Genomic DNA, 25,803 nt, shown 5'->3' on the forward strand with positions numbered 1-25,803 from the left:
TCAAAAGTTCAATTATGCCAGACCATCGTGTATAACATAATGCAAGTTAAAACTTAAACCCGAGTTCCCTGAAGACACCCAAAAAGAAAAAAAAGAATTACGCACAACCACGAGTAGCAGATCCAGCCTAGAATTTCAGACCAAGTTTGAAATAATAAATGCTATTCTTTCCAGTTTGAAATGATACTACACGGCCATAATCTGTTGGCATTTCAGATTATTCATGTTTTCTAATTCTTTTTGGCTATCCAGAATTCATGTTGATAGAGTATTTTCAATACAAACCAAATACTAATGCTAAGATCTTCTTTTTCGATCATCTTCCTCATCATCATCAGAATCACCGCTCTCACGAAATCGTGGATTTTTTTCCTGCATCAGAAGTTATTGTTGTGAGACAAATCAAAAGGCAGTAACAAGAGACACAATATATCCAAAATTGACAAATGAACGAAGCATCACATCACGCCTTGAATTGAGAGATTAAGCCCGTCGGCTTATGGCAAAATTGGTTTAGCTATTAAGTCTGATCGAAAGTAGTAATAATAATCATCTGCCTGAAGCATCATAAGATTTGTAGTGTTTGTTTACCGGTCTAGAGTCATGATCAGAGTTCCTCCGAGATTCATGATCCGATGACCTTTTTGAGGGCTCGTAGGCGTGGCGATCATCATCTCTGTGCCTCTTCTTATGGTAATCTAGCATTTTAAAGAGACGTTAATATTATATAGATGTTAGTTTCTGAAACCCCAAAATGTCAAACAGTGAAAAACAGTCTTCAGGAAATACCTCTGCCATACCGATGAGAACCACCATGTCTGCCATCTGCAGAAGCAAAATTGTAAAACAGTTTAATTTGAATGGCGAACAAGGTCACACCAAATGATACAGAATTACCACGATGGCTCCCCAGTAAACCAACAAGTGTTCCTTACTTATATATGCTCAGTGATTTACTAACAAGCATGCAATGACACGACACAGACACAGACACAGCAACACGCTGACAGCAAAATTTTAAGTGCCAAATCATGTCATATTGATGTCTCATATGAACCGGATACTGCTCTATTTGAAGTGCCCATGCTTCATAGATGTCTTGTAATAATAAATTTGACATGTCATAAGCAATTCACTTTATAGGAGAACTGGCTAAGAGGAGAAAATCAAATCTATAGTACGGATGACCAAGCAAGTCTTATCAGCTTCTATTTTAGTTAGCCACGAACTTCAATCTATATGCAGTAAAGTACAATGAAGGAGTGACTGCCTACTGTAAGCATCATTTTGTACCATATGCCTGTGCTGCATAACAAATATAAGGCAGCAGCAATCAGGCTAATATAACTGGCAGACTGATGCCTCCTGCTTCATATTGACTCAGAAAGTCATTACGTTTAGACCCCACAAAAATTGTGATCATGCCTTTGTATCGGAGACTTTCACAATTTTTACAATTACCATAGCCAAAAATTCAAGCACTAGGACAAGACATTTAATAAATATGAATACTCCAACAAATAAATAAATATGAATACTAACATAAATGCAAGGACTAGCATCTTATGTAACTTTATAACAAGTGCAAAACATAAACACCAGCGGTCCAATCAGCTCAAGATCTGTGCTCTGAGTAACTTACAGGATGGTGGCAAAACTGGTGGAAAAGAGCCCAAAGAACCAGCACCATAATCAACGAGCTGTCTTTGTGCCTCCAACTCTTTCTGAACCAACTTTCCATAACCACCTCTACGTTTAAATAATTAAGGAAGCCAAGAAAAGACTAGGATAATAAGTAATGCCATCAATCAAGTTGAAAATACCCATAAAAACTGATTTAAAGACAAAACTACTTAGACATTCAAGAAAGTATTGTGAGGTCTATATCACCTTCCTATTTGTACTTATTCTTTTTTATATGTGACACATCAGAGGTTTGAACCTAAGACCTAACATACTATATTTTTAATTCATTACACATTTTAGAATTAGCAGTCGACTAATTTAAAAGTGAAATCCCCTTCAAAATAAAACGAAAAAGGTTCAGCAAACATGTTTGAAACAAATTATTTAAAAAAAAAAAAGGCTATTTGTTCAGTAATGACAAATTCATATCTATTTTACCCTGTTAATTGTACAGAATAATTATCAAAGCTCCACACTAGTTTATATTAATCTTGAATCTGAGCTTTCAGGTATGACCACATTCATGTGGCTGAGTCTAGTACCAAGATCAATTTCATGATAGGGAAGAAAATTGCAATTCAATGAAAATTTAACATCTAAAAGGATATCAGGATCATAATCAGTCCGATATTCATCACGCACCTGCACAAAATGAGGAAAAAGCAAGTTTACATCAGTCGGGACCAGAGGCACCCTTAAACAGCATAGGTACAACACCTTACCTGACCACCACTACGACCACGACCCCATTGTCTTCCATCCTGGAATCCCCAGTCAAAGTCTACACGAATAGGACGATCATCAAGTATTGTCCCACTTATGTATTTGACAGCGTCTTCAGTATCTTCTCGAGAGTAGTATCTGATAGATGATAGCACACACTATCACTAATTACTAGTCTATAAGACTGACTATAATAAATCACTACAACTAGCAACGAATATTCATCACAAGAATATTCGATTCAGGACACCAGGAGAATTTCAATGAGGTCCCACTAAATAATCTCTTAGAACCTTATGCAATAGTTTATTTAGCCACCACCAATGTCCTAAATATAGAAGTTGCGATAAATTAACATATCCTAGGAAACAAGAGTACATTATATTTCTAGAATCCGATATCAGAAGAAATATCTAAACACAAAATAAGCAACAGATAATAAAAAGGAGACATTTTGTCAGTTTATGACAAGTAAGAAAATGATGGATGCAAACAAATTATCATGACAAAGTTTGCAGAGAGAGATATCTGTATGTTCAGAGTCATGGGTGAGATTCAAACTCCTTTTGCACTAAAAAAAAAATTACAGATGTTTTAATATTCTTCCAAGAGATATGAGTTCTTATACTATGTTACGGACTGCTTCACATAGTAATGAAAGAATGGTACACCAGCACCTTAGTCTCAGTGAAACATACAAGCATGACTATAGCACGATCAACAACTACAGTAATATTAACTGCCACAGCTTATTTTATATCACCTTAAAGATGATTATTTGTGGAAAACTTCTCCAACATGTTATAAATTAATAAAGCATATATACATGTACAAGATGTGTAGAAAATATAATAGAACCTCTTCCAAGAGAATTCACTAAATACAGAAAACCTTGATCCTAGCCTATATATCATGGATAAGCGGGAAATGAGTCTTACAAAACAAAACAAAAGCCACAAGGAGTTTTCGTGTTTTTATCCAATCCCATGATAATTTTCTTAATTTCTCCAGCTCGAGAAAAAAGTTCATAAACTTGCTCTTCTGTTGTGTAAAACGACATATTCCCCACATAAACAGTTGTTGAAGACAGGAGCGCTTGCTCAAATTCCTCTTGCGTTCCCGGAAATTTTCTGTCTCGATAGGCTGAAAGCTTAGATAGATCCTAGAAGCAAAACAGAAAAGAAAGAAGGTAAATACTGTAAGCTAAACCACTTTATTTAGCATTTAAGATTGAATATAAACACGTAGACCCGTAAATTAGACAAGGGAAGAATAAGGAGACGGAAATAAAAGGAACCCATTTCACTTTCTCATATATATGCAACAGAGCATCCTTTCTTAACCCAAAGAAAAAGAAGAGAAAAGATACAGAGAAAGAAGAGAAGAGAACTTTTTTTTTCCTCTACAAGGTGGTTCTTAGTTCCAATTCAAATGATTAAATGAGTTCTGTAACTTGCTGCAGTAGCATTTTTCCTCTTATCTATGTACGATTGGCTTTGCCCAGCATGCAGCAAAGAAAAATGAAATGTACGAGGTTTTACAGCCAATTGCATCTTAAATATAGGTACTTTGTTTTTTTTTTTTCCTGCCAAAATCGAAGTCCTCAACCTTCGCACATTAGTTTTCCTAAACTTCTGAAATCGAAGTTAAAAGATTCAAGCATGTATCAGTAACTTAAGCACCTAAATAGAGCCTAAAGCATACCTTGAACAACGAAGCCATATTTTCGTCTGCAACTCAGCTGGGTAACCTCAGTTTATGTCGAAGAATAAAAGAAAGAGGAAGAATCAGAGGGACATGAGAAGCTTAGGTCTTGGGGCTGATGCAGGAAACCGAAGAAGACGAGGGGAACCTTCTTACGTGCGAGCGTGCGATCGTAGGCCAAGGGAGATCCAATCCGGCTCTTGGTGAATAATCTGTATCCACGTGCCCGGCCCGATATGACCCGAATGGTCAATGATACCCGGGCAGGAATTACCATCCTCGTGAGCAAACATTTCTCAGGATTTAAGGGAGATTTAAGCCCTAAGGGAGTGTTTACTGTTTAGTTGGGGAAACTATTGTTAATATACCCTGTTATTTGAAGTTTTAGTCTAAGTAAAACCACTCATTCTCAATTCATTAACAGGTCATGTTATGTATATATGGGTACGGCTGAGAAGGTTATGACGCATGTGTAATTGGCTAAGACGAACCAAATATACCATAAAAGTTCTTTTGATATGAGTCCATTGATAATGGGAACGGTGAGATATAGAGTATCAACATCAAAATGCTGATGATAAGGGTGAATGCCAGTGTTCATGAGAAGAAGGTGGAGCTAATAGAACATAGTGTCTCTGGCAAAGAATTACACAGCATCCACCTCCTTTAAAGATTCCTAACAAAGGATTGCGAATCCTCTAGACTGATACTAGTGACGACTTTTAGGAAGCTGTCTTAGTTGAAGAAATAAATAGAAAGAAGTTCTACTGTGGACATACAAGCGGACAATTTAAGAAGTCAGAAAAGCATTATCATGCTACGCATGAGAAGGTCCTTGCAGTCAAAAGAGGGATCAAGGAGTTCAGTTCTACCTCAATCCTTATCAATTTAGATAATACGTTTTTTCCCATAATACCTAATCTCAAGAGAAAGATTTTGCCAAATAGTCAATTATTTCAATAGAAAGATTGGTTTTCCCGTTATAAATTCACTGTCTATCATCTCAAGAGTCACATAACACCATCACATATCTCCTCTCAAGACCTTAAAAACTTCTCAACCTCCAAAGCAATTGTTACTCTCCACACACTAATTCTTTTTCATCCTAACCATCTCTAATCCAAAAATGTCTCACAGAATAATATAGGTACTATTTTTTCTTCATAATCCTGTCCTGAAACTCCAATAGCTGTTTAGGACACGAAAAAATCTTCTTACAAGTACACCAACCCTTAATAATCTAAAAGTTCAACTTTTATATTATTTCAGTTTTTTTTTTCTAATTATTCCGGCACAAGGCATCGCTGTCGCTGATCTTGGAGTTTGTGGGTGATAACAAAACATTTCCGATCTCGAAATGGCCTCCTCCTCCGCCATCAGAGCAGTCCTCCGGTCGTGCTCGTCCCGTCGCTATGCGTTTCGTCTTGCATTGGAAGTTAAAGCATCTCGTTCTCCATTCCGCTTCGCCTCCAATAAACCTCTCTCATATTCCACAATCAGGTGACTTGCGCAAGATTCAGATACATTAACGCTTATAATAATTCTCTTTTGTGGTCTCTGAGAAAATGTAAGTCAAGTGCAAATTAGAAATGAAGCTTTTTGCTGTTTGAATCACTTTCATTTTCCAAGAAAGAAGAAAAGAAAATGTTCTTTGTTCCCATTTTAAGGTTTGGTGAATGTTTATTGACCCTAATACGAATCTTCACAGCTACAATACAGGGTGCAGTGGTGCAGAATTTAGTATTACTTATTTACCCTGATGTTTGCATCCGTGTTAGAGATGGAGTAATTATTGCGCTCTGCTGTGACACTAATTTTATTGGATGGAATTGATTGTATGATAAGGTTCCCCGCGGAGTTGAGCTGTTGTGTGGAAACAATGCTCCCATACCATACCGCAACTGCTTCCGCACTGATGACTTCGATGCTCTCCATCTCTAGTTGCCGTTATGGATGGCTGCCTGAAGGTAACTCCCTATCTGTTCTAGATTCATGTCGACCTAGCACAAATGCCCATTCGGTCATGCTGGTTGAGATATTACAGATGTGTTGGAAGTGAACTCGTCGGATTAAAATTTACAATGAATAGACATGTACATTTTTACATTGAGAGAAGATTTAAGACTACAAAATTTCGCAGTGATGCTTTCTCGCACTTTTTTACTCTCTGGGTCAGCTGATCTCTCATACTTTCTGCTCTTTATGAGTTGCCAGATTTTGGGCTACAAACATGTTTGATATTGCTTTTGATTTTTGTTTTTTTTTTTTTGGGGTAATGCATTAGAATGGTGACTCTAATGGTAGGTTGCCTGACCATTGTATTCTACTTTTGGTTTAGGCAGCTAAGCTTCTGTAGCATTGCTTGATATACTTTCTTCAAAATTGTTCAGAGTAAGTTACTGCTTCTATTGATTCTTGGGTTGAACTTATAAAAGTCTTTTGAGAAACAATGTAATAGTCAGTCGTGCTGTATTTGGAATATAACATCACTGTCGGCAAAGATGGGTCTTCATCTGTTAAATGATTCACTGCTACACCTATTTGGTGCGTTAATCTATTCCCTACATGGTTGACTTTCCCCCTCATGAATTTAAATCGATCAGTGAAACCGCATGCACTGCTTTTTATCTGTAGGCCAAAAAAAGACTAGATGACGATCAAGAAGCAAAGATGGCATGACTTGGACTTCTTATGATATTGAGCCTTAAACAAAATTTTGTTATATCAGTATTAGGAAGCTAAATATCTCTAAGTATTGAATGATAGCACATTTGTGTTCTTGTGTTTTGAGATTACAAGTTAAAATACATTATGTAGCATGCTTCCCCTATACGTTGCGCATTCTATTATAAATCCTCTATATGCATGTTCTAATTTTAGTGTTCAAATCAATTAACCCTGTTGAAAATGAGCAGTATCATTTCTGTGCTCCTAATTTTCATTTAAAAAAAAATAAGTTTGCTTGAATGCTTGATACACATTACCAGAGATTTTGCTGACAAAACCAATATGATAAAATGTGACACTATTTTCTTGTTAGAAGTTCCCTAAAATTTCAGAAAATCAGCCCGTTCACTCTATGCGTCATTAATTAAAGATATAAACTTCTATTCTATGTGGTTGTCGGTGGTGCTGGATTACTTCATAATGCCCATGAATTTTGCAAGTACCGTTTCTTTTCCATTCTTTATCTACTTGCTTAAAAGTTATAGGTTCAATAATTAAGGGATCTTCTGCTCTTTTTTTTGTTCAATCAGATTGCAATGATGACGTATAATAAGTGTGAAGATTGAAGCAATCTTTATACAGAAATCTGCATAGTGAGACAGTGACTGCAGAATCAGCAGGGGCTCTGATTGAGCCAGTGGACAGAGAAGTTAAAAACTATAATAACTCTGGTCAATTGTAGCTTTTTGGTTCTCCATTTGTGATTTATGAAAGACTGTATTTGGTTTTTTTCTTTTTTTGGTCGAAGAAGGTTGTATCTTTCATACGGGTTCTTCAGTGCCAGATGCCTTAATCATTCATATACATTGAAAATGTATTTCAAAGGTTGCATCTTGTTCCATGAAGTTATTCAGCAGATCATGCACATTCAGCTAGCCATGGTGAGAGATGTTGTAGGTCGCTGAAGTTGTGCTTCCGATAAAATGACCTTCATGACCAATCAACAGGGAGAAAATTCCTCTTGAGCAGCCTTCCATTTTGGAGGATATTAAATTGACTCGAATATCCTCTCGCCTTGCGAATCATTTCCGTGGACCTTGCTTGGCCCGGTCGCTGTTGGTACTTACACCCGCTCAATTTTGCCTGTGATTTGTTGGAATATTGGGAAAAATTTTAAGTGACCATAAGTTGTTTAACCTTGGTCTGTCATGGAATTTTCTTCTTTCTTTAGTAATAAAATTATCCCACTTGGTGGATAAATCTTGTGGTTGTTTAGTAATAAAATGAATGATTTCGTGTACCCAAAATAAAAATGATCTTGATGAAATTACCGCTTGGCGAGTTTGTATCGTGGTGTTGAACTGACAGAATTGATTGGCAAATAGTTTGAAATTGGAAAGAGAAAGGTTTACGGTTGGTGGTTTTTAACTGGTCCTGCAAAATGAGTTAGGCCTTTAGTTACAGTCGTGCTCGAATCCTTGTGTCTCCAAACTAAAATCTCAAGTGAAACCGAGACGGGTGAGGGCACCGCATGGCCTTCGCTAGATTCTTTTTTTTTTTTTTTGGACCAGACGCTAGATTCTTTTCTTAACTAGCTTATACAAAGTATATTTACAATACTTGATATTCAATTATTATTAATTTACAATGTCCCTGTGCATCGCCCGAAGGAGTAAAATCTAGTTCTTTTAAAGTCATGAAAAATTCATGAAAATTAGATATCTCAACTTGTTCAAGTTATCAAGTGAATTTAAATTAAATCTTAACTGTTTAGCAAAGTTGATGGCACAGGAACATGGTTGGGCTTTTCACAAGATAAACCAATTACATAGTACATAAACAGCACACATAGAGAAAACCTTAAGAGAAATTCTCTTGTTCCCAACAAATGGTATGAAAGTTCACTGCATTCCAACATGAAGTTGTCTGCGTAGCCATCCTCTGATTCATAATGACATTACTGGTCGCTTCACACAGACGAATTAGGGGCATTTTGGCATATGACGGAGACTAAAGGCTTTTATTCTGCTGAGGGCATCTTCAAGGGCCAAAGGCTCAACTGCAAAACTTATCCGAAGCCAATTCTTCAGTCCAACAGTAACACCTGTAAGTATTATTCAGCAATACGGAGTCATTCTCACCATCACCTTTCAACGAATCCAAGATTCTTATAACAGGAGGTCCTTACCGGGGAGAATAATTACAGATTCCTCTTTGGTCAGTTTGACACAGAAGTCCACATCATCAATAATGCCCTCAATTTGCGAGAAGTTAATCTGCACCTGCTTTAGTCAAATTGCCACTGGCTGATCATGTCTAAAGGCACTCTCATGTCATTATTATAGAATGATACAATCTTAAAAAAAATTTCTACTTACCATCACAGTCATAGTACTTTCTGGTTTGTGAGGACATATTAGACAAGGGATCTCCTTGCATCTAACAAAGAATAGGTCTGCAGATTCTCTCATTATGTCAAGATTATGTGCAAAGAATTCGTCTTTGGTATTCCTAAGGATTTGGGGTATAGCAGCCTGAAACACAAAACCAGATGAATTTATTCTAGAGAAAGAACGAGAAAAATGTAGCACGATCATGCACACATGCATTATGCTCTGAATGTATCCATGTCGATCTGGTGGCCATACAGAACAAGACAATCGAAGAACTAGTTTGACAGAAGAATTCATCATCAGCTACCTGCATGAAGGTTGGAAGGTCGGTAGTGATGTCCAGATAGTTCTTGATATTCGTCACTATCTGAAAGAGAAAGAATAAAATCACATAATTTTCAGCACAATCTACCATCGTATGCCTAATGTAAGAAACTCTGCCACTCAAGCCTTGTTTGGATTCACTGTTAAAAGAATAAAAAAGATGCATGCACGGACACCGCAAGCACAGTAGACTAAAAGATCAAAAAAATGAACCCCAGTTTTCTGGAAGATGCCATTTGGATCACATGTCACGATCCATCCTATTCTCCAACCAGGAACAATCCATCGTTTCCCCAAAGACCCAAGTGTAATAACAGGCACTAATGATGCAAACGCTCCCATAGGCACAAATGGATTGCTTCCAAAGGTTATGTGAGCATAAACTTCATCAGCTACCACAAAGATCCCAAGTTTCCTAGCAGTCTCTGCAACCTGCAATAGTCCTGAAAATCAATCTCATTTTCCATATATTAATTACAACTCTGAGACAATGTAATTTAAAGAATTTTTACAATACCCTTTTCAAATGCTGATACGTGAAAACATTCCCGCAAGGATTGCTAGGATTAATAATAACCATGGCCACAGTGTTCTCATCTGCAAGAGCTTCTAAAGCATCGATATCAATCTCCCAACCTCTCTCAGGCAAAAGATCAAAATGGCGAACTTCAAGACCACTGCAAGCTGCACGGGCTTCATACTGTGGGTAGCCTGGTCTTGGAAGAAGGATGTTGGCGCCAGGACGTGCAAGGACAGATATGATTATATTTATAGCTTGAGTGCACCCAACGGTGACATAAACATCGTCTGGTGATAACTGGAACGGAAGATCAGAGGATAGATGTTCTGCAACAGCCCTGTTAGGGTAATTGTACCGTCACCTATCAATTTGGAATGTAAAACAGATATTTGGTGCAGGAAGTTGCGCATGCAATTACCCTCATCTTTGGTGGGACCAAAATTTCAATCTCAGAGTAAGAAATTAAATGTTTCCGGTTTTAAAGGAAGAATTGAATTCGCTCACTGCTAAAACCTTTTCTTTAACTATGAACATACAACTCGTTAATCATAAACATAAATATTTAGAACTTTGGTCGAACACCACAAATGCGTCGTCGTCTAATAAAGTCTTAGGCTCGAAGATTGAACGAACCTCCTCGCCTCAAGCAAGCTAACGGTGGGAGGGTAACAATTGAAGCGAAAGGACTGAACAGCGCTAGTGATGGCATCAGAAGCCACGTGGGTGGTTCGAAAACAAGAGGAATCGGTGGGGTCAGCACGGCAGAGACGAAGCAATGGTCTCTGATCTTCTGCGTTGAGGTTAGCTATCAACATGTTGAAGACACCTCTCACTGATACTGCTGAAGCATTCAGCTCTTCGTTCCCCTGGAAGTTCCATTTCTTGGCCTCCTTCTCCTTCTCCTGCTCCATTCCCTTCCGTGACTACTAGCTTGACTTTGAGAGAACAACTACGGCAGGCTTAACAGCAGTGATTAGGGAAGCGGGATTACGTCATACCAGGCGCCAGCCTGAAATTAAATTTTCTGATTTACTAATTACTAAAATGATTTTATATAATTAAAAAAAGAAAAAGAGTCTCTAGTCTCCAGAGTTTCGACGGCGTTCCGGTCAGGCCGCCGTGGATGAAGTCAACTACGGTCAACTGTACTAAGGAAGTTTTAACCTATGATATTCGGCTCTTGACCAAAAAAAAAAAACCCATGATATTGGGTTCACAAAACAATTTTGACTATTAAAACAACGTAGGAATTTAGCTACAATATGCAAAATAATATTACCTCCGTTAGCCAAAAAAAAGAAAGTAATATTATGTCCAATCCCTAGTATAAAAGCTACATGAGAGATTCTCTGGGTACAAAAGTTACATAAGAGATTCATTTTAATTTTAATATAAGATCTTATTTTACTTTGCCTTCCCAATTTATAATTGTATTCTCAAAATATCTCTATTGATTACTCATACTAAGAAGTTATAATTTCAATATACATAATTAACAAGGATATTATAAAAAAATCAAAAAATATTTATTATAAATAATTATAACTAACTTAACTAAATTTTTTAATATCCTTAAATTAGTTACCTAACTTAACTAGGTAGTATATATTAATATCTCCAATCCTAATTATAAAAGCTAATTGACTAATTTGAGGAGATTAAGAAAATAAATTAAGTTAGTTATTTGTAATAAATAGGTATTGTTTTTCCTAAAATATCCTTGCTAATCAAGTGTATTAGATAAAACTACCATTATTGGAAGGACTGTCTTAGAAAAAAATACATAAATACTAGAGATAAAGTGGATTGGAGTTTTATATTTAGAACCAAAATAAAAGTTAAACGAGATTTATATTAAGAACCGGATGCAGTATAAATTTAGCTTCCAAGCCCTTTTATGAATCGAACATGTTACCATTTCTCGTATTGATTTTGTAAAAATTTAAAGAATAACCTGTCAATATTCTTAAAAAACAATGTATATTTAAAAAAATATCAAATGATGACTTAACAAAATTTGAATTCTAACTTGTTAATATTAACAAAGAAGTTATCAATGTTGAAGGCCACTTAAAAATCTTGCCAAAATTCGACAACAATTTTTTAATAGTTAAAGAACGATTTGTCAAAATCTAAACTGTAACTTGTCAATACTCTCAAAATAAGTTATCAGTATTTAGAGATCTTTAAATATTGTTATGGATTATCAGCCCAATAGGTAATGGGCTTATGTTAAATATTTTAATCAATTTGTGAAAAGATTAAGGCCCAATCAAAATGTACTCTGTACTCACGCAAATTACTATGACTTGTATATGATTTCCCACATTGTCATGGTTTATAAAAAAAACACTCCACATGGTTTATGGTTCATTAATACATCTTTTATATCTTGAGTTAAGCAACATTACGGCACCAACTCCACCCATTTTATGGTAGAAATGAACTACTAGTATAATATCATGTATTGAGGCCAGAAAAAATATAATACTCCTTCCATCCTAAATATAAGACCTTTTTGTAGTATAAATGATTTACACTACAACAAGGATCTTATATTTAGAACTTATCTACACTACAATAAGGGTCTTATATTTAGAATTTATCTACACTACAAAAAGGGTTTTATATTTAGGACAGGAGGAATATCATGAGAAAGTTTGTTAATTAACATAACAAGTTCACCATTTATGATATCCCATACAAAGCACTGGTTCATCGCTAGTTTTTATTGAGTTGTTTCATACATTGATAATGCAAAAGAATGGGATCCAAATCACTTCTTGGAATTCCTCTGGCAGAAGACTCTAATCCTCTCAAGGCCTTGTTCAAGTGCTGAAGGTTCAATCGCAAAAGTTATGCGTAACCAGTTCTTTAATCCCATTGCCACACCTGCAAATTCGTGAGCTTTGTCATATGTGATCACAGAAACATGTACTTCCAGGACTTCGAGGAGAAACATACTGAAACTCACGGAGTTGAATGATGTTATGATATCCTAGAATAGAAAATTAAGATGTAAAATTCATGCCTGGTAAAACGAGGACAGATTCCTCTTTGGCCAGCTTCACACAGAACTCCATATCATCATCGATTCCTTCCAAAAGTGCTGGGTTTAGTTTTACCTGGGGATGTAACTATCATTTTTCTAGTGACTTTAGAAGGAAATAAAATAGATTAGGAGAGAATAACGATATAGGCACTTACAGTCATAAACATTGATCCCTCTGGTTTGTATGGGCAGTACAAGCAAGGTATCTCCTTGATTTTGTCATAACATGTGTCAGCAGTGTCTCTTAGGAGCTTAATAATCTTAGAATAGAATTCCTCCTTTGTCTTTTCAATCATCTCAGGAAATGCTCCCTGTTTTATTTAACACAGCAAACATGGAAGAAGAAACTGTTATTCCCATAACATCTGGAAACAAGGCAAAACGAAACAAGGGACAATGAGATTATCAACAAAACTCCTCTTTGATATCCCCATTGTAAACTATCCCCATTATTGAAAAACCTCTCATAAGACTACGTGAACCAAGATATTATATTTATGAATGGGAGGAAGTATATGAAACTAGATATCACCTCAAAACAAGGAAGTTGCATATATACCTGAAGAAAAGTGGCAGCATCGCATGTCATGACTTGGCAACATTTTAAACTTTCGACAACCTTAAATATGCAAATGAATTCAATTCGAAGAGGAAAACAAGATCAGTATAGCTCAATATCACCCGGAAGCTTTGCTAAGCCACATAAATAGAGTTAAGGCCCACACAGAGAGAGACAGTACCCCAGTTTTTGCTAGGATGCCATTAGGATCACTGGCAACAAGCCAACCGAGTCTCCAGCCAGGAACAAGCCATCTCTTAGATATAGATCCAAGTGTGATGACAGGAGCAATCGATGCAAAAGCTCCCATGGGAACAAATGGATTTGCCCCAAAGTTGAGATAAGCATAAGCTTCATCAGAAATCACCATGATCCCAATCTTTCTAGCAGTCTCTGCCACCTAATGAATAACACAAATTAAGAAACTGACACGTGCAATCTGCATACTAATTGTTATGTCAAACTTAAATAGTTTTTTTTTTTTTTTTTAACTACCAAATCCATTTTAAGAATCAAAGGGCCAAGAATCCTAGTACCTTCATTAAATGCTGGCGAGTGTAAACATTTCCGCAAGGATTGCCAGGGTTAATGATGACCATAGCCACAGTATTGTCATCTGCGAGAGCTTGGACAGCTTCAAGATCAACCTCCCAGCCCTTTTCTGGTATAAGATCAAACAGGCGATACTCCAAATGGTTGAACATAGCGTGAGCTTCGTAATCAGGGAAGCCAGGTCTTGGAAGCAAAATGTTGGCATTAGGGCGAGCTAGCACTGCTGTAATTATTTCAATGGCTTGCTTGCATCCAGACGTAAGGAACACGTCGTCTGGTGACAGCTTGTATGGCAAATCTCGCGATAGGTGTTCTGCTAGTGCCCTGCATCGTTCTTGTTAATTTGTTATTGGAGTCTCAAACACAACGTTTTCTTTTACTTTTGCATCCAAAAGTTAGCCGGAGAATGACACGGTTAGCTCTCAAAATTTTAACTTTATTACAGTTAGGTTCAAAAAAATTTTATTAAAAAAATTAATTCAGGTATTTGCAAATATAAATAATTTTGATTGCAAATCACAAATTAATACTCCTCCAGTCCTAAATGTAAGACCCTTATACATATTAGTATAAGATTTTTATATTTAAGACCGGAGGAGTAATAATTACATCTAGTTCATAATGAAAGGTTTCATATTTACAATTTACTTTTTAGTAAACATTTTTACAAACCTAATTGTTAAAAAATTTGTTCTTGAGTACTATAAATTCTAGCTAAAAATTTTCGCCAAATAAATAGCACTTAACTTAATGACTCATTATTAATATTTTGTCATAAAAAATTAATGACAAGAGGCTATAAAAATATAATTAAAAAATAATTGTGTGTGCTTTTTTAACATAATGCAGTAATTCACATATTCTTTAGTTCACACTTAACTTTGCACATAAAAAATTTAAATTAATAATTGATGTCATTTGGAGTAAAGGGTTGTGTGCGCATGTATTTGGTAATAATTAAAAAAGCCAAAAAAGCCCCCCGGCCCCCGGGGGGGGGGGCGCGGAATAATTCCTGCGCTTGTGCCCTTGTCTGTCTTGGATACCGGCGTCTTTCTAATTCTCTTATATCTCAACCTTTTAAAAACAAGTGGTCACCGTTCTTTAAACTCAGTGCTCTTAATTCACGTCATTTTCACCAAGAAAGTAGGTTACCAGAGATTTCGAGAAGGGAAAATAAGATAGAGAGAAAGGTCGTGGGAAATTGCTTTTATTTGTTACCTTCTTGCCGGAAGAAGACCATGGAGGCTTTTGCAGTAGTTATTGTAATCGCCAGACCTAATGGCGTTGACGACGGCGTCTTCCGCTGCGACCGTGGTTCGGAAGCTGGGGAATACGGAAGGGTCGCCGTGGGCGAGAGGGATGAGCGGCCTTTTTTCTTCTCTGCGTGAAATATCCATCAAAGAGACGACGACGTTTCGTATGGATCGGGAAGATGCTGCAATCAGCTCCTGGTTCGCCTGGAAACGCCACTTGCTTGATTCATTAGCCTCCATAATCTTCTTTTGCAGATCTCTCCAGCTTCAACTCTCTTTCCCTCTTTTTCTCTCCCACGAAGCAGCTGTGAATGTGTGTGCATGAGCAGATGCACATAGCGACAGATATATTTTTCTAGGAAAAATTGTAACAAGCCCCACTCAAAGGAATCGAACACAGAAAGTTTCTGAAAATTTTCAAATTATTTTAAAGTCTTAAGAAATCCTATAAAAAAATTTTATTTATTTAATTATCAAATTACTCTTATTTTTTTAAAGTTATTGATACTTATCTTAATAATCGTTAATCCTTACATTTTAAATTGTCAATAAAAACTTTAAAAAATAACAATTTAGTAATTAAATAAATGAATTTTCTAGCGATCCTTTAAGATTTCAGAATAATTTGATGGTTTTAAAAGACTTTTTTATATTTAATTTTCTCATGTAGGTTTTGTTGCAATTTCCCTATTTTTTATTTTGTATTTTTTTTGAGTGATTTGACCTACGGACTACTTCGGGTATATATTCTTATATGGATCCGTGACTGTTTTGGATCTCATTTAGAAATTAATTATCTATTTAATACGTTGATTCTGGCAATTTTCACGTAAATATTCTTATTATGATTAAATCGTTTATGGGGTCCTCCACAAAATATCCATGTATTGACTAAAATAAATTATTAGATCATCAATCATGTTTGCATAATTGATTAAAATACTTTTTGAGATCAAGTTCAAAATAAATTATCAGCTCAAAAAAAATATTAAAACAAATTTTTGGGCATTGAGTAAAATAAAAATTATAAACATAATTGATTTAATGAAAATAGAGTGTTTGAAGAAAATTCTAAAAATATACATATTGAAATGAAAATAATAATAGTTTATAAGATAAGTACTGCATCCTATCCCTGATATAAGTTTTGTTTTTTGTTTTTTTTTTTTATTGCCAGAAGATCTGTTCGATTTTGGCATTTACAGCGGTGGCTTAGCTTGTAAAATACTGGCATATATAAGAGGGTTTGGTAGCTTATGAGATAATCATAATTTCAGATTTATGATTAATTTTAACATGTATGAAGAATGTTTGGATACAAACCATAATTTTAGCTTTTCAATTTTATTTTTTAGTCATGCACAAAATCAATCATATAAATTAGTTATAATTAAATAATTCTTAAAGTCATAATTATAAATAAATTTTATTTACAATATACTCTCACAGTACTAATTGAAACATAGCCATAATGATTGCGGGGTAGTGATAGGTTATTTTCTAGCAGTAATTTGCGATATTTGAGAAAAAAATCTTCTCACATACTTATTCTAAACATGACAAAATCATTTCAGAAAAACTAATCCAGATACTCTTAAGTTGACTCGTCTTCGTGTCTAAATCAAGCTACTAGTGCACTACTATGTTCCTAAATGTATAACAGTTATACGAAGAAGTTTTGGTTTTAAATGGAAGTTACTTATAACATAATTAATGATTACTTTACAATGTTATCCTTTTATTTGGAAAGAGAGAAAGAAAGAAGAGATATGAAAATAATTTTAAAATATAGAGACAGAAAACTTTAATAAGAAAAAAATTATTAAAAAATTGTTAATTTAATGTATTTCTTAATCTATGAGAATATATTACAAATGACTTATATTAAATATCAAAATGATGTATATATGAGGTGGGGTGTTTGACAGGCTTTTACTTTTCTAAAAAAGAAAAAAGGAATGCGCATAGGATTAAGAAGCAAACAAAATTTAGAGTTGAGAGAATTATCCTGAAATCTCAAGAAAGGAATTTAATTATCGAGAAACTCTAATAAAAAAAAACTTGTCATTACATGGTTTGTGGTTATCAGTAAACTTTGAAATAATTAAATATTTTTCTTAAGATATCATTATAATTCTCCCTTTAAAGTTTTAACGATCCACTTGGAGTGTGGAGTTTACTGATCAAACTTCATGGGAGTCAACAAATGTTATAAAAGTTACAAACAAATGTTATAAAAGTTACAAACTACTACTTCTCGTGGTTAATAAAAAAAGCTTGATAATTAATTTAAAGATATTAAGAACATTAGTTAAATTAGTTATTTATTACAAATATATATATATCAATCTTTTTCAATTATGTGTATTGAAATTACCTCTTGTAAGAACCCTTTACAGCAATAAGAATATTTTGAAAAAAAATAAAAAATAAAATGAATCAAAGTCTTATATTTAAAATCAAATTTAATTTTTAAATAATTTTTATATTAAAAACAGAAAGTAATAATGTACGTAAGTATATTTAATTATTTTTTATCTAAGTGGAAAAGGATTTCTGCCTGAGCAATAATTGCTCATATCCTCTTCCTCTTGGTCCTCTTTTTTTCTCCCTTTTTTAAAGCCGGGGAACCTAAAGGTGAACATGTGGAGGACAGCCAGAGGGATATGCCGGTAGGAAAGGGATGGCTAGAAAAGTAGGAAAAAAGTTGGCAGTTAAGGAGTGAGGAGGGCTCCCATGACCCGTTTGGTGGAGCCTCAAATTTGTTTTTAGCCGCGGGCTCCAGATACTAATTCAGTTAAAAATTGATGTCATTGTTGCCAATCTTATTCTCTTTTGACAGAATCATGATCAAGGTTAATGAGATAATAACTCAGCAGGTGTTTGGAAATTAAAAAAAATACTTTTTAAAAATACTTTTTCACGTATTTATTTTGTATATAATAAAATCATTTCTGAAACAATAATTTGATCTACATCCAAACACTTTTTACTGGCATTGTTCAAACTTGCCTGACCTTATTTACTCGTTTGACATGTCTTTCAATATCTGTGTATGTATGGTTATTCTTAATGCACACGCGTACTTACATTATACTTCTGTTATTAATGTATGATCTAATTAGAAAGTTGATATTAATTCTATATGTAAGACTTATTTCACATATTTATTATTTTTTTTTTCAATCTAACCCTTTTGATACAAGGAGGGAGGGAGGAAATTAAGGAAGATACTTAGGTACTTTAGAAAGAACATATTATATTAATTAATTTAACTATATTCAAATTAATTAATTAGATCCTATATTACGAACTAGAGGAGTATTAGTTAATATTTTAATTTATATCCATTCAACTCACGTTTGTAACTCCTAATAGTATAATTTTTTCTTATCTTTTGTTCGTATGTTAACAATATTCCCAGATAAATTGTAGTTATAATAATAATAATAATAATATTTATATTAAAAATATAAATTATATATGAAATACAAAGTGCTTGAACTTTGTTAAAAATAAATTATTACCTCCTATAAATTCTTTAAAAAATTATATTATTAAACTGACACTTCTTCAATACAAAAACCGACGCTTATTTTGATAATGAACAAGACTCAGGTTTTATTAAAAATTTCAACACTCCGGCAAATCTTTCACTTCTTAAATTTTATATCAGTCTTTAATATAAAAGCTAGTTAACTAATTTGAGTAGATTAAGAAAACTAGTTAAGTTAGTTATTTATAATAAATATATATTCTTTTTTCTAAAATATTATTGCTAATCAAGTGTATTGGTTAGAACTATAATTACTATAAGAACTATATCGGGAAAAAATGGACAAATATGAGGAATAAATAATTAGAGTCTTATATTTAAGATCAAAATAAAAGTCAAATGAGCTCTTATATTAAGGATAGGAGATAGTATGACACAAAGAGAAAGGTATTTAATTTTAAATATTTGTTACAGATTTTATTAAAAATTAAATTGGTTCTTTTACTTCAGTTATAAATAGATTTTTATGGTTTAATAGAAAATAACTTCTCACCTTTTGCTCCCCCTTTTTTTTCTTCTCCCCATTTTTTCTGTCATATTTTCCCTTCATCCAAACACAACATTAGTCTTTGCCACATCATAGGATTTCACCCACTGGGGAGGAGGAATCATGTATTTATTTCGTAATATAATATGTTTTATTTAAAATATTTTTATCCACTGTCTCTAATTAATTAATTTAACACTATTAGCCAATGATCTGTATTGAGAATAAATTTGATATTTTATAATAAATAACTAATTTGGAGTAATTTTATTAATTTATAAATTTATTATTAGGGGCTTATAATAACAATTATATAAACTAATAAGGAAAACAACCTACGATTAAAAAAAATTTATGTTTAGGGGGATTTTTTTGGTTCAAAGTGGAGAGGGATGTTTGAAGAACCCAGCAATTACGCTTTTCTTGTTTCTTTTTTATTTTTTATTTTTTTTGGTAGTCGAGGAACTCATTTCATCTCTTGTGATGCTCTCTCACTTCCATTTTCTTTTCGGCGATTTCATTTGGAGGACTTCGTAAATTACACAAATTAACTGGGGAGAGCTAAAATAAAAGGGCTTATTCCAATTCTATATAAAATTGGATTAGCCTTATGAATGCCCACGTGTTGGTCCACTTACCAAGCCCATTCTATTGAAGCCCTTCTCTGCATTCTTGTTTCATTGCTTGTATTGCAGTAACAAAATACAATTAAATGACCAACAGGTTGGTCCAAGTGATAAGCGGCTTGATACCGTTTAAGCGAAGTATCGAGTTCAAGGGTGCGCGACGCGAGTCGAATCCAGATGTAGTCGGAGCAAAGCTCCGGTAAACTAGGTGGACAAAAAAAAAAATGATCAACAAACTTTTGATCCAATGACATAGATGTTTTTCTATATACATAAATAAGAGATAGTTCAAGAACGTACTTTTTTTCCCCTAGCGCAAGTACGTACCTTATGAGACCTAGATGTTGGTTAAATTATTAAAGACCAGGCTAAATGACTTTCTGATGTCTGAATCTATTTGTTTTAATAAGCTCGAAAGTAATGATTATTTTCAGTCGGTTTTCTTCTGTTATAGAGCATATGATTTGATCTTCTTTGTATTAATTGCAAGGCATAAAGATAATTATTTTAAGTCAAAGCAAACAAGCAGGCTAAAGTGTACACTCCTTGTTTTCCACTGAGAGTAATGAGAAATAGGGCGGCATGCTGAAATTTTCTGCAGGGAAAGAAGACGACGAAGCGTCTGCACCAAATAAATTACTCCCTCCGTTCCTTATTATAAGAGACATTTGATGCTTATGGTATGTTCCTATATATAAGAGACACTTACAAGTTGTCTCTACTTTTTTGTGTTGATTTACTATTTTACTATATTTATTATCTCCAACTCACACTCTCTCTCCCTCCCACTTCTCTTTCTTTTAATAATTTAATTGTTCTCTCTCATGCTCTCTCTCCTTATTAATGAGGGTATTTTTGGAAAAAAATTATACTTTTTACACATTAATTGTTCTTAACTAATTTTAACTGTTTTTTGATCAACGTACTTCGGTTATTTGTCTCTTATAATAAGGAACGGAGGGAGTATATAGATACTTTTTTAATTTTTTATTCAGTATCTCAAAAAATATAATGAGATTTTTATTTTTTTCCATAAATATTTCATTGAAAGCACCAAATAAATTATATAGGTACTTTTTAATTTTTTAGATAGAATATAATATATAATAACATAATTATAATAATTTTAAAAATAAAGAAATAAATGCAGGTCAGCCTGTAAGTTGGCGGATTAACTCGCAGCGGGTTGTAAGTCAGACGGTGTGAGTTAAAAAAATTTGTTTGCTGATGGATTGGCTTTTAGTCAACCATAACTTGTCATTTTTGACAGGTTGAATCTACGAATTCAACCTGTATTATCACCTCTAATCTCTAGAGTTTTGACAGCGTTTTGATCAGACCATCATGGATGAAGTCAACTACGGTACTAAGGAAGTTAGAATTTTAAAGTTTAAACCTGTGATATTTGGTTCACAAAACAGTTTTGATTGGAATTTAGCTACAATATGCAAAATAATATTACCTCCGTTCGCCAAAAAAAAAAAGTAATATTATTTCCAATCTTTAGTATAAGAGTTAAATAATAAATTCACTTTGATTTTAATATAAAATCTCATTTTACTTTGTCTCTCCAATTTATTATTTTATTCTTAAAATATCTCTATTAATTATCCATGCTAAGAAGTTATAATTTCAATATACATAATTAACAAAGGTATTATAAGAAAGTGAAAACTCATTTATTATAAATAAGTATAACTAACTCAACTAATTTTTTTAATATTCTTAAATTAGTTATATAACTCCACTAGGTAGTATATATTATAAATTTAGCTTCCAAGCTTTTTTATGGAACGAACATGTTACCAATCTCTCATATTGATGTTGTAAAAATTTAAAGAATAACTTGTCAATATTCCTAAAATACAATGTATATTTAAAAAAATATCAAATGATAACTTATCAAAATTTGAATTCCAACTTGCTAATATTCAAGAAAGAAGTTATCAATGTTAAAGGCCACTCAAAAGATCTTGTCAAAATTCGACAACAATTTTTTAATACTTAAAAGAACAACTCGTCAAAATCTGAGCTACAGCTTGTTAATATTCTTACTGGGTGTTTGGTAACCCTCAAAAGCACTTCTCAGAAGTACTTTTTCACAAAACGAAACAAACTTCTCTACATATTTACTTCGTAAACCGTAAAAACACTTTTGAAATCATAATTCGGTTTCCATCCAAACACCTCATTAGTTAAAGGTCTTTAAATGTTGTTATGGATTATTATAAATGGGCTTTATGTAAAATATTTTGATCAATGTGTCAAAGATTAAGGCCCTAAAAAGAAACACTACATTCTTGCCTTGCATGATTTGGGGGCCTATGGTTCATTAATGCATCTTCGTTCTTGAGTCAAGCAACATTACAGTGAGAACTCTATTCATTTTATTGTAGAAATTGACTATAATATCATATATTGAGGACAGAAAAAATATAATATCATGAGAAAGTTTGTTAATTAACATAACAACTTCACTATTTATGACATCCCGTACAAAGCACGGGTTCATCGCTGGTTTTTATTAAGTTGTTTCATACATTGATAATGCAAAAGAATGGGCTCCAAATCACTTCTTGGAATTCCTCTGGCAGAAGACTCTAATCCTCTCAAGGCCTTGTTCAAGTGCTGAAGGTTCAATCGCAAAAGTTATGCGTAACCAGTTCTTTAATCCCATTGCCACACCTGCAAATTCGTGAGCTTTGTCATATGTGATCACAGAAACATGTACTTCCAGGATTTCGAGGAGAAACATACTGGAACTCACGGAATTGAATGATGTTATGATATCATAGAAAAGAAGATTAAGATGCAAAATTCATGCCTGGTAAAACGATGACAGATTCCTCTTTGGCCAGCTTCACACAGAACTCCATATCATCATCGATTCCTTCCAAAAGTGCTGGGTTTAGTTTTACCTGGGGATGTAATTATCATTTTTCTAGTGACTTTAGAAGGAAATAAAATAGATCAAGAGAGAATAACGATATAGGCACTTAATTACAGTCAAAAACATTGATCCCTCTGGTTTGTAGGGGCAGTACAAGCAAGGTATCTCTTTGATTTTGTCATAGCATGTGTCAGCAGTGTCTCTTAGGAGCTTAATAATCTTAGAATAGAATTCCTCCTTTGTCTTTTCAATCATTTCAGGAAATGCTCCCTGTTTTATTTAACACAGCAAACATGGAAGAAGAAACTGTTATTCCCATAACATCTGGAAACAAGGCAAAACCAAACAAGGGAGAATGAGATTATCAACAAAACTCCTCTTTGATATCCCCATTGTAAACTATCCCCATTATTGAAAAACCTCTCATAAGACTACGTGAACCAAGATATTATATTTATGAATGGGAGGAAGTATATGAAACTAGATATCACCTCAAAACAAGGAAGTTGCATATATACCTGGAGAAAAGTGGCAGCATCGCATGTCATGACTTGGCAACATTTTAAACTTTCGACAACCTTAAATATGCAAATGAATTCAATTCGAAGCAGAAGAAAAGATCAGTATAGCTCAATATCACCCGGAAGCTTTGCTAAGCCACATAAATAGAGTTAAGGCCCACACAGAAAGAGACAGTACCCCAGTTTTTGCTAGGATGCCATTAGGATCATTGGCAACAAGCCAACCGAGTCTCCAGCCAGGAACAAGCCACCTCTTAGATATAGATCCAAGTGTGATGACAGGAGCAATCGATGCAAAAGCTCCCATTGGAACAAATGGATTTGCCCCAAAGTTGAGATAAGCATAAGCTTCATCAGAAATCACCATGATCCCAAGCTTTCTAGCAGTCTCTGCCACCTAATGAATAACAGATCAGGTTTTTTTATTGACTGCATACTAATTGTTACGTCGCACTTAAGTAGTTTTTTTTTTTTTTTTAAATCCAATCCATTTTAAGAATTAAAAGGCCAAGAATCTGAGTACCTTCATCAAATGCTGGCGAGTGTAAACATTTCCGCAAGGATTGCCAGGGTTAATGATGACCATAGCCACGGTATTGTCATCTGCGAGAGCTTGGACAGCTTCAAGATCAACCTCCCAGCCCTTTTCTGGTATAAGATCAAACAGGCGATACTCCAAATGGTTGAACATAGCGTAAGCTTCGTAATCAGGGTAGCCAGGTCTTGGAAGCAAAATGTTGGCATTAGGGCGAGCTAGCACTGCTGTAACTATTTCAATGGCTTGCTTGCATCCAGATGTAAGGAACACGTCGTCTGGTGATAGCTTGTATGGCAAATCTCGCGATAGGTGTTCTGCTAGTGCCCTGTATCGTTCTTGTTAATTTGTTATTGGGAGTCTCAAACACAACTTTTTTCTTTTATTTTTGTATCCAAGACTTTGTGGGAGAATGACACGGTTAGCTCTCAAAATTTTATTGTAGTTAGGTTCAAAAAATTTTGATCGCAAATCATAAATTGATAATAATTAAATCTCCTGGTTCGTAATGAAAGGTTTCATATTTACAATTTATTTTTTTAGTAAAAATTTTTACAAACCTAATTGTTAAAAAATTTGTTTTTAGTACTATAAATTCTAGCTAAACATTTTCGCCAAATAAATAGCACTTAGCTTAATGACTCATTATTCATATTTTGTCATAAAAAATTAATGATGAGGCTGTAAAAACATAATTAAAAAATAATCACGTGTGCTTTTTTTTTAGTATTTGACGTTGGTTCTTTGGATAAGAGATACAAAAAGGATAGCCCTTAAGTTAAACCCAAAAAATAGTTTGTGAATGGGAGGTAACAAAAATGGGCTTTTGGATCCATCAACTGTACCTGTACTTAAAAGATATTTAAACCATATCGCCAAGTGATATAAGACTTACCATTCATTCCAACGCTCTTCATCTAAAACTCTGGTACTATGGTCTAACTTCCATAGTCTAATCTAAAAACTAGCTTGTGAGCATGAAGTAGCAAAAAGAAATTTAAACTCTACGAGAGTCAAGACTTCAGGGCGACGTGGGACTAGGGGTGCCAAGGAATAATTCCGGCGCTTGCGTTTTCGTCTGTCTTATATATTGGCGTCTTTCTAATTCTCTTTAAACTTTCAGTGCTCTTACGTCACGTCATTTTCACTAAGAACGTAGGTTACCAGAGATTTCGAGAATGGAAAATAAGAAGATAGGGAGAAAGGTGGGGGGAAATTGCTTTTGTTTGTTACCTTCTTGCCGGAAGAAGACCATGGAGGCTTTTGCAATAGTTATTGTAATCCCCAGACCTAATGGCGTTGACGACGGCGTCTTCCGCTGCGACGGTGGTTCGGAAGCTGGGGAATACGGAAGGGTCGCCGTGGGCGAGAGGGATGAGCGGCCTTTTTTCTTCTCTGCGTGAAATATCCATCAAAGAGATGACGACGTTTCGTAAGGATCGGGAAGATGCTGCAATCAGCTCCTGGTTCGCCTGGAAACGCCACTTGCTTGATGCATTAGCCTCCATAATCTTCTTTTGCAGATCTCTGCGGCTTCAGCTCTCTCTCTGTGTCCCCCCCGCTAAGCCTTTGTGCATGTGTGCGCACGAGCAGATATATATAGAGAAAGAGAGAGATATTTTTTATTTTCCTTTTTGAGTGATTTTTCGTTACCAGCCTTTTTTGAGTGATTTGACTTATGGACTTCGGGCATATCTAATGATATGGATCCGTGACTGTTTGGCAGCTCATTTAGAAATTAATTATCTATTTAAT

The 25,803-nt window shown here is 34.4% G+C and overlaps 5 protein-coding genes across 8 annotated transcripts; 1 reads left to right on the forward strand and 4 right to left on the reverse strand.

Moving 5' to 3' along the window:
• Positions 1–114: 114 nt before the first annotated feature.
• Positions 115–4,319, reverse strand: LOC114762510 (nuclear cap-binding protein subunit 2). Its single transcript, XM_028952004.1, has 8 exons — positions 4,114–4,319; positions 3,348–3,571; positions 2,409–2,547; positions 2,295–2,328; positions 1,643–1,753; positions 790–825; positions 592–698; positions 115–372 (listed from the first exon to the last, which is right to left on the reverse strand). Exons 1-8 carry the CDS (start codon positions 4,129–4,131, stop codon positions 298–300), a joined length of 744 nt encoding a protein of 247 aa, XP_028807837.1. The 5' UTR covers positions 4,132–4,319; the 3' UTR covers positions 115–297.
• A 972-nt stretch (positions 4,320–5,291) lies between these two features.
• LOC114762511 (protein NUCLEAR FUSION DEFECTIVE 6, chloroplastic/mitochondrial-like) lies at positions 5,292–8,040 on the forward strand. 2 transcript variants are annotated; one of them, XM_028952007.1, is made up of 4 exons: positions 5,292–5,613; positions 5,959–6,080; positions 6,452–6,504; positions 6,748–6,959. In XM_028952007.1, the coding sequence occupies exons 1-3, from the start codon at positions 5,471–5,473 to the stop codon at positions 6,457–6,459; spliced, it is 273 nt and encodes a 90-aa protein (XP_028807840.1). In that variant the 5' UTR covers positions 5,292–5,470; the 3' UTR covers positions 6,460–6,504; positions 6,748–6,959. The 2 variants fall into 2 exon arrangements, with proteins under 2 accessions (XP_028807840.1, XP_028807839.1); XM_028952006.1 differs by lacking the exons at positions 6,452–6,504; positions 6,748–6,959 and adding an exon at positions 7,371–8,040.
• Positions 8,041–8,508: 468 nt separating this feature from the next.
• LOC114762507 (probable aminotransferase TAT2) lies at positions 8,509–10,993 on the reverse strand. Of its 2 annotated transcripts, none has more exons than XM_028952002.1 (7): positions 10,651–10,993; positions 10,015–10,354; positions 9,711–9,929; positions 9,481–9,540; positions 9,159–9,314; positions 8,969–9,056; positions 8,509–8,884 (listed from the first exon to the last, which is right to left on the reverse strand). In XM_028952002.1, exons 1-7 carry the CDS (start codon positions 10,926–10,928, stop codon positions 8,763–8,765), a joined length of 1,263 nt encoding a protein of 420 aa, XP_028807835.1. In that variant the 5' UTR covers positions 10,929–10,993; the 3' UTR covers positions 8,509–8,762. The 2 variants fall into 2 exon arrangements, with proteins under 2 accessions (XP_028807835.1, XP_028807834.1); XM_028952001.1 differs by having other exon boundaries at positions 8,969–9,062; positions 10,651–10,991.
• A 1,654-nt stretch (positions 10,994–12,647) lies between these two features.
• Positions 12,648–15,734, reverse strand: LOC114762509 (S-alkyl-thiohydroximate lyase SUR1-like). Its single transcript, XM_028952003.1, has 7 exons — positions 15,399–15,734; positions 14,165–14,504; positions 13,810–14,028; positions 13,629–13,688; positions 13,225–13,380; positions 13,049–13,142; positions 12,648–12,909 (listed from the first exon to the last, which is right to left on the reverse strand). Exons 1-7 carry the CDS (start codon positions 15,671–15,673, stop codon positions 12,794–12,796), a joined length of 1,260 nt encoding a protein of 419 aa, XP_028807836.1. The 5' UTR covers positions 15,674–15,734; the 3' UTR covers positions 12,648–12,793.
• A 6,753-nt stretch (positions 15,735–22,487) lies between these two features.
• On the reverse strand, positions 22,488–25,596 carry LOC114762540 (S-alkyl-thiohydroximate lyase SUR1-like). Of its 2 annotated transcripts, none has more exons than XM_028952032.1 (7): positions 25,282–25,596; positions 24,037–24,376; positions 23,692–23,910; positions 23,511–23,570; positions 23,107–23,262; positions 22,927–23,020; positions 22,488–22,787 (listed from the first exon to the last, which is right to left on the reverse strand). In XM_028952032.1, the coding sequence occupies exons 1-7, from the start codon at positions 25,554–25,556 to the stop codon at positions 22,672–22,674; spliced, it is 1,260 nt and encodes a 419-aa protein (XP_028807865.1). In that variant the 5' UTR covers positions 25,557–25,596; the 3' UTR covers positions 22,488–22,671. The 2 variants fall into 2 exon arrangements, with proteins under 2 accessions (XP_028807865.1, XP_028807867.1); XM_028952034.1 differs by having other exon boundaries at positions 22,710–22,787; positions 22,927–23,004.
• Positions 25,597–25,803: the final 207 nt, after the last annotated feature.

This window comes from Neltuma alba, unplaced genomic scaffold (assembly GCF_004799145.2).
Source record: "Neltuma alba isolate B1F8T4 unplaced genomic scaffold, ASM479914v2 tig00011218_pilon, whole genome shotgun sequence".
In the NCBI taxonomy this organism is placed as follows: Eukaryota; Viridiplantae; Streptophyta; class Magnoliopsida; order Fabales; family Fabaceae; genus Neltuma; species Neltuma alba.

Excerpts from the sequence above, each read along its gene's own strand:
- LOC114762510 (XM_028952004.1), bottom strand. Across the intron at positions 1,754-2,294 it reads TCGGACTGATTATGATCCTG|GTAGAGGTGGTTATGGAAAG; the intron begins ATATCCTTTTAG and ends AATTATTTAAAC. Across the intron at positions 373-591 it reads CTGATCATGACTCTAGACCG|GAAAAAAATCCACGATTTCG; the intron begins GTAAACAAACAC and ends CTTCTGATGCAG.
- LOC114762511 (XM_028952006.1), top strand. The coding sequence starts at position 5,471 with ATGGCCTCCTCCTCCGCCATCAGAGCAGTCCTCCGGTCGTGCTCGTCC. Across the intron at positions 5,614-5,958 it reads CTCTCATATTCCACAATCAG|GTTCCCCGCGGAGTTGAGCT; the intron begins GTGACTTGCGCA and ends TTGTATGATAAG. Across the intron at positions 6,081-7,370 it reads TTATGGATGGCTGCCTGAAG|ATTGCAATGATGACGTATAA; the intron begins GTAACTCCCTAT and ends TTGTTCAATCAG.
- LOC114762507 (XM_028952001.1), bottom strand. The coding sequence starts at position 10,928 with ATGGAGCAGGAGAAGGAGAAGGAGGCCAAGAAATGGAACTTCCAGGGG. Across the intron at positions 9,930-10,014 it reads CGTATCAGCATTTGAAAAGG|GTTGCAGAGACTGCTAGGAA; the intron begins GTATTGTAAAAA and ends GGACTATTGCAG. Across the intron at positions 9,315-9,480 it reads ACCTTCCAACCTTCATGCAG|GCTGCTATACCCCAAATCCT; the intron begins GTAGCTGATGAT and ends TTTGTGTTTCAG.
- LOC114762509 (XM_028952003.1), bottom strand. The coding sequence starts at position 15,673 with ATGGAGGCTAATGAATCAAGCAAGTGGCGTTTCCAGGCGAACCAGGAG. Across the intron at positions 13,689-13,809 it reads GCATCCTAGCAAAAACTGGG|GTTGTCGAAAGTTTAAAATG; the intron begins GTACTGTCTCTC and ends TGCATATTTAAG. Across the intron at positions 12,910-13,048 it reads ATCTGTCCTCGTTTTACCAG|GTGTGGCAATGGGATTAAAG; the intron begins GCATGAATTTTA and ends ACGAATTTGCAG.
- LOC114762540 (XM_028952032.1), bottom strand. The coding sequence starts at position 25,556 with ATGGAGGCTAATGCATCAAGCAAGTGGCGTTTCCAGGCGAACCAGGAG. Across the intron at positions 24,377-25,281 it reads GGTCTTCTTCCGGCAAGAAG|GGCACTAGCAGAACACCTAT; the intron begins GTAACAAACAAA and ends AGAACGATACAG. Across the intron at positions 23,571-23,691 it reads GCATCCTAGCAAAAACTGGG|GTTGTCGAAAGTTTAAAATG; the intron begins GTACTGTCTCTT and ends TGCATATTTAAG.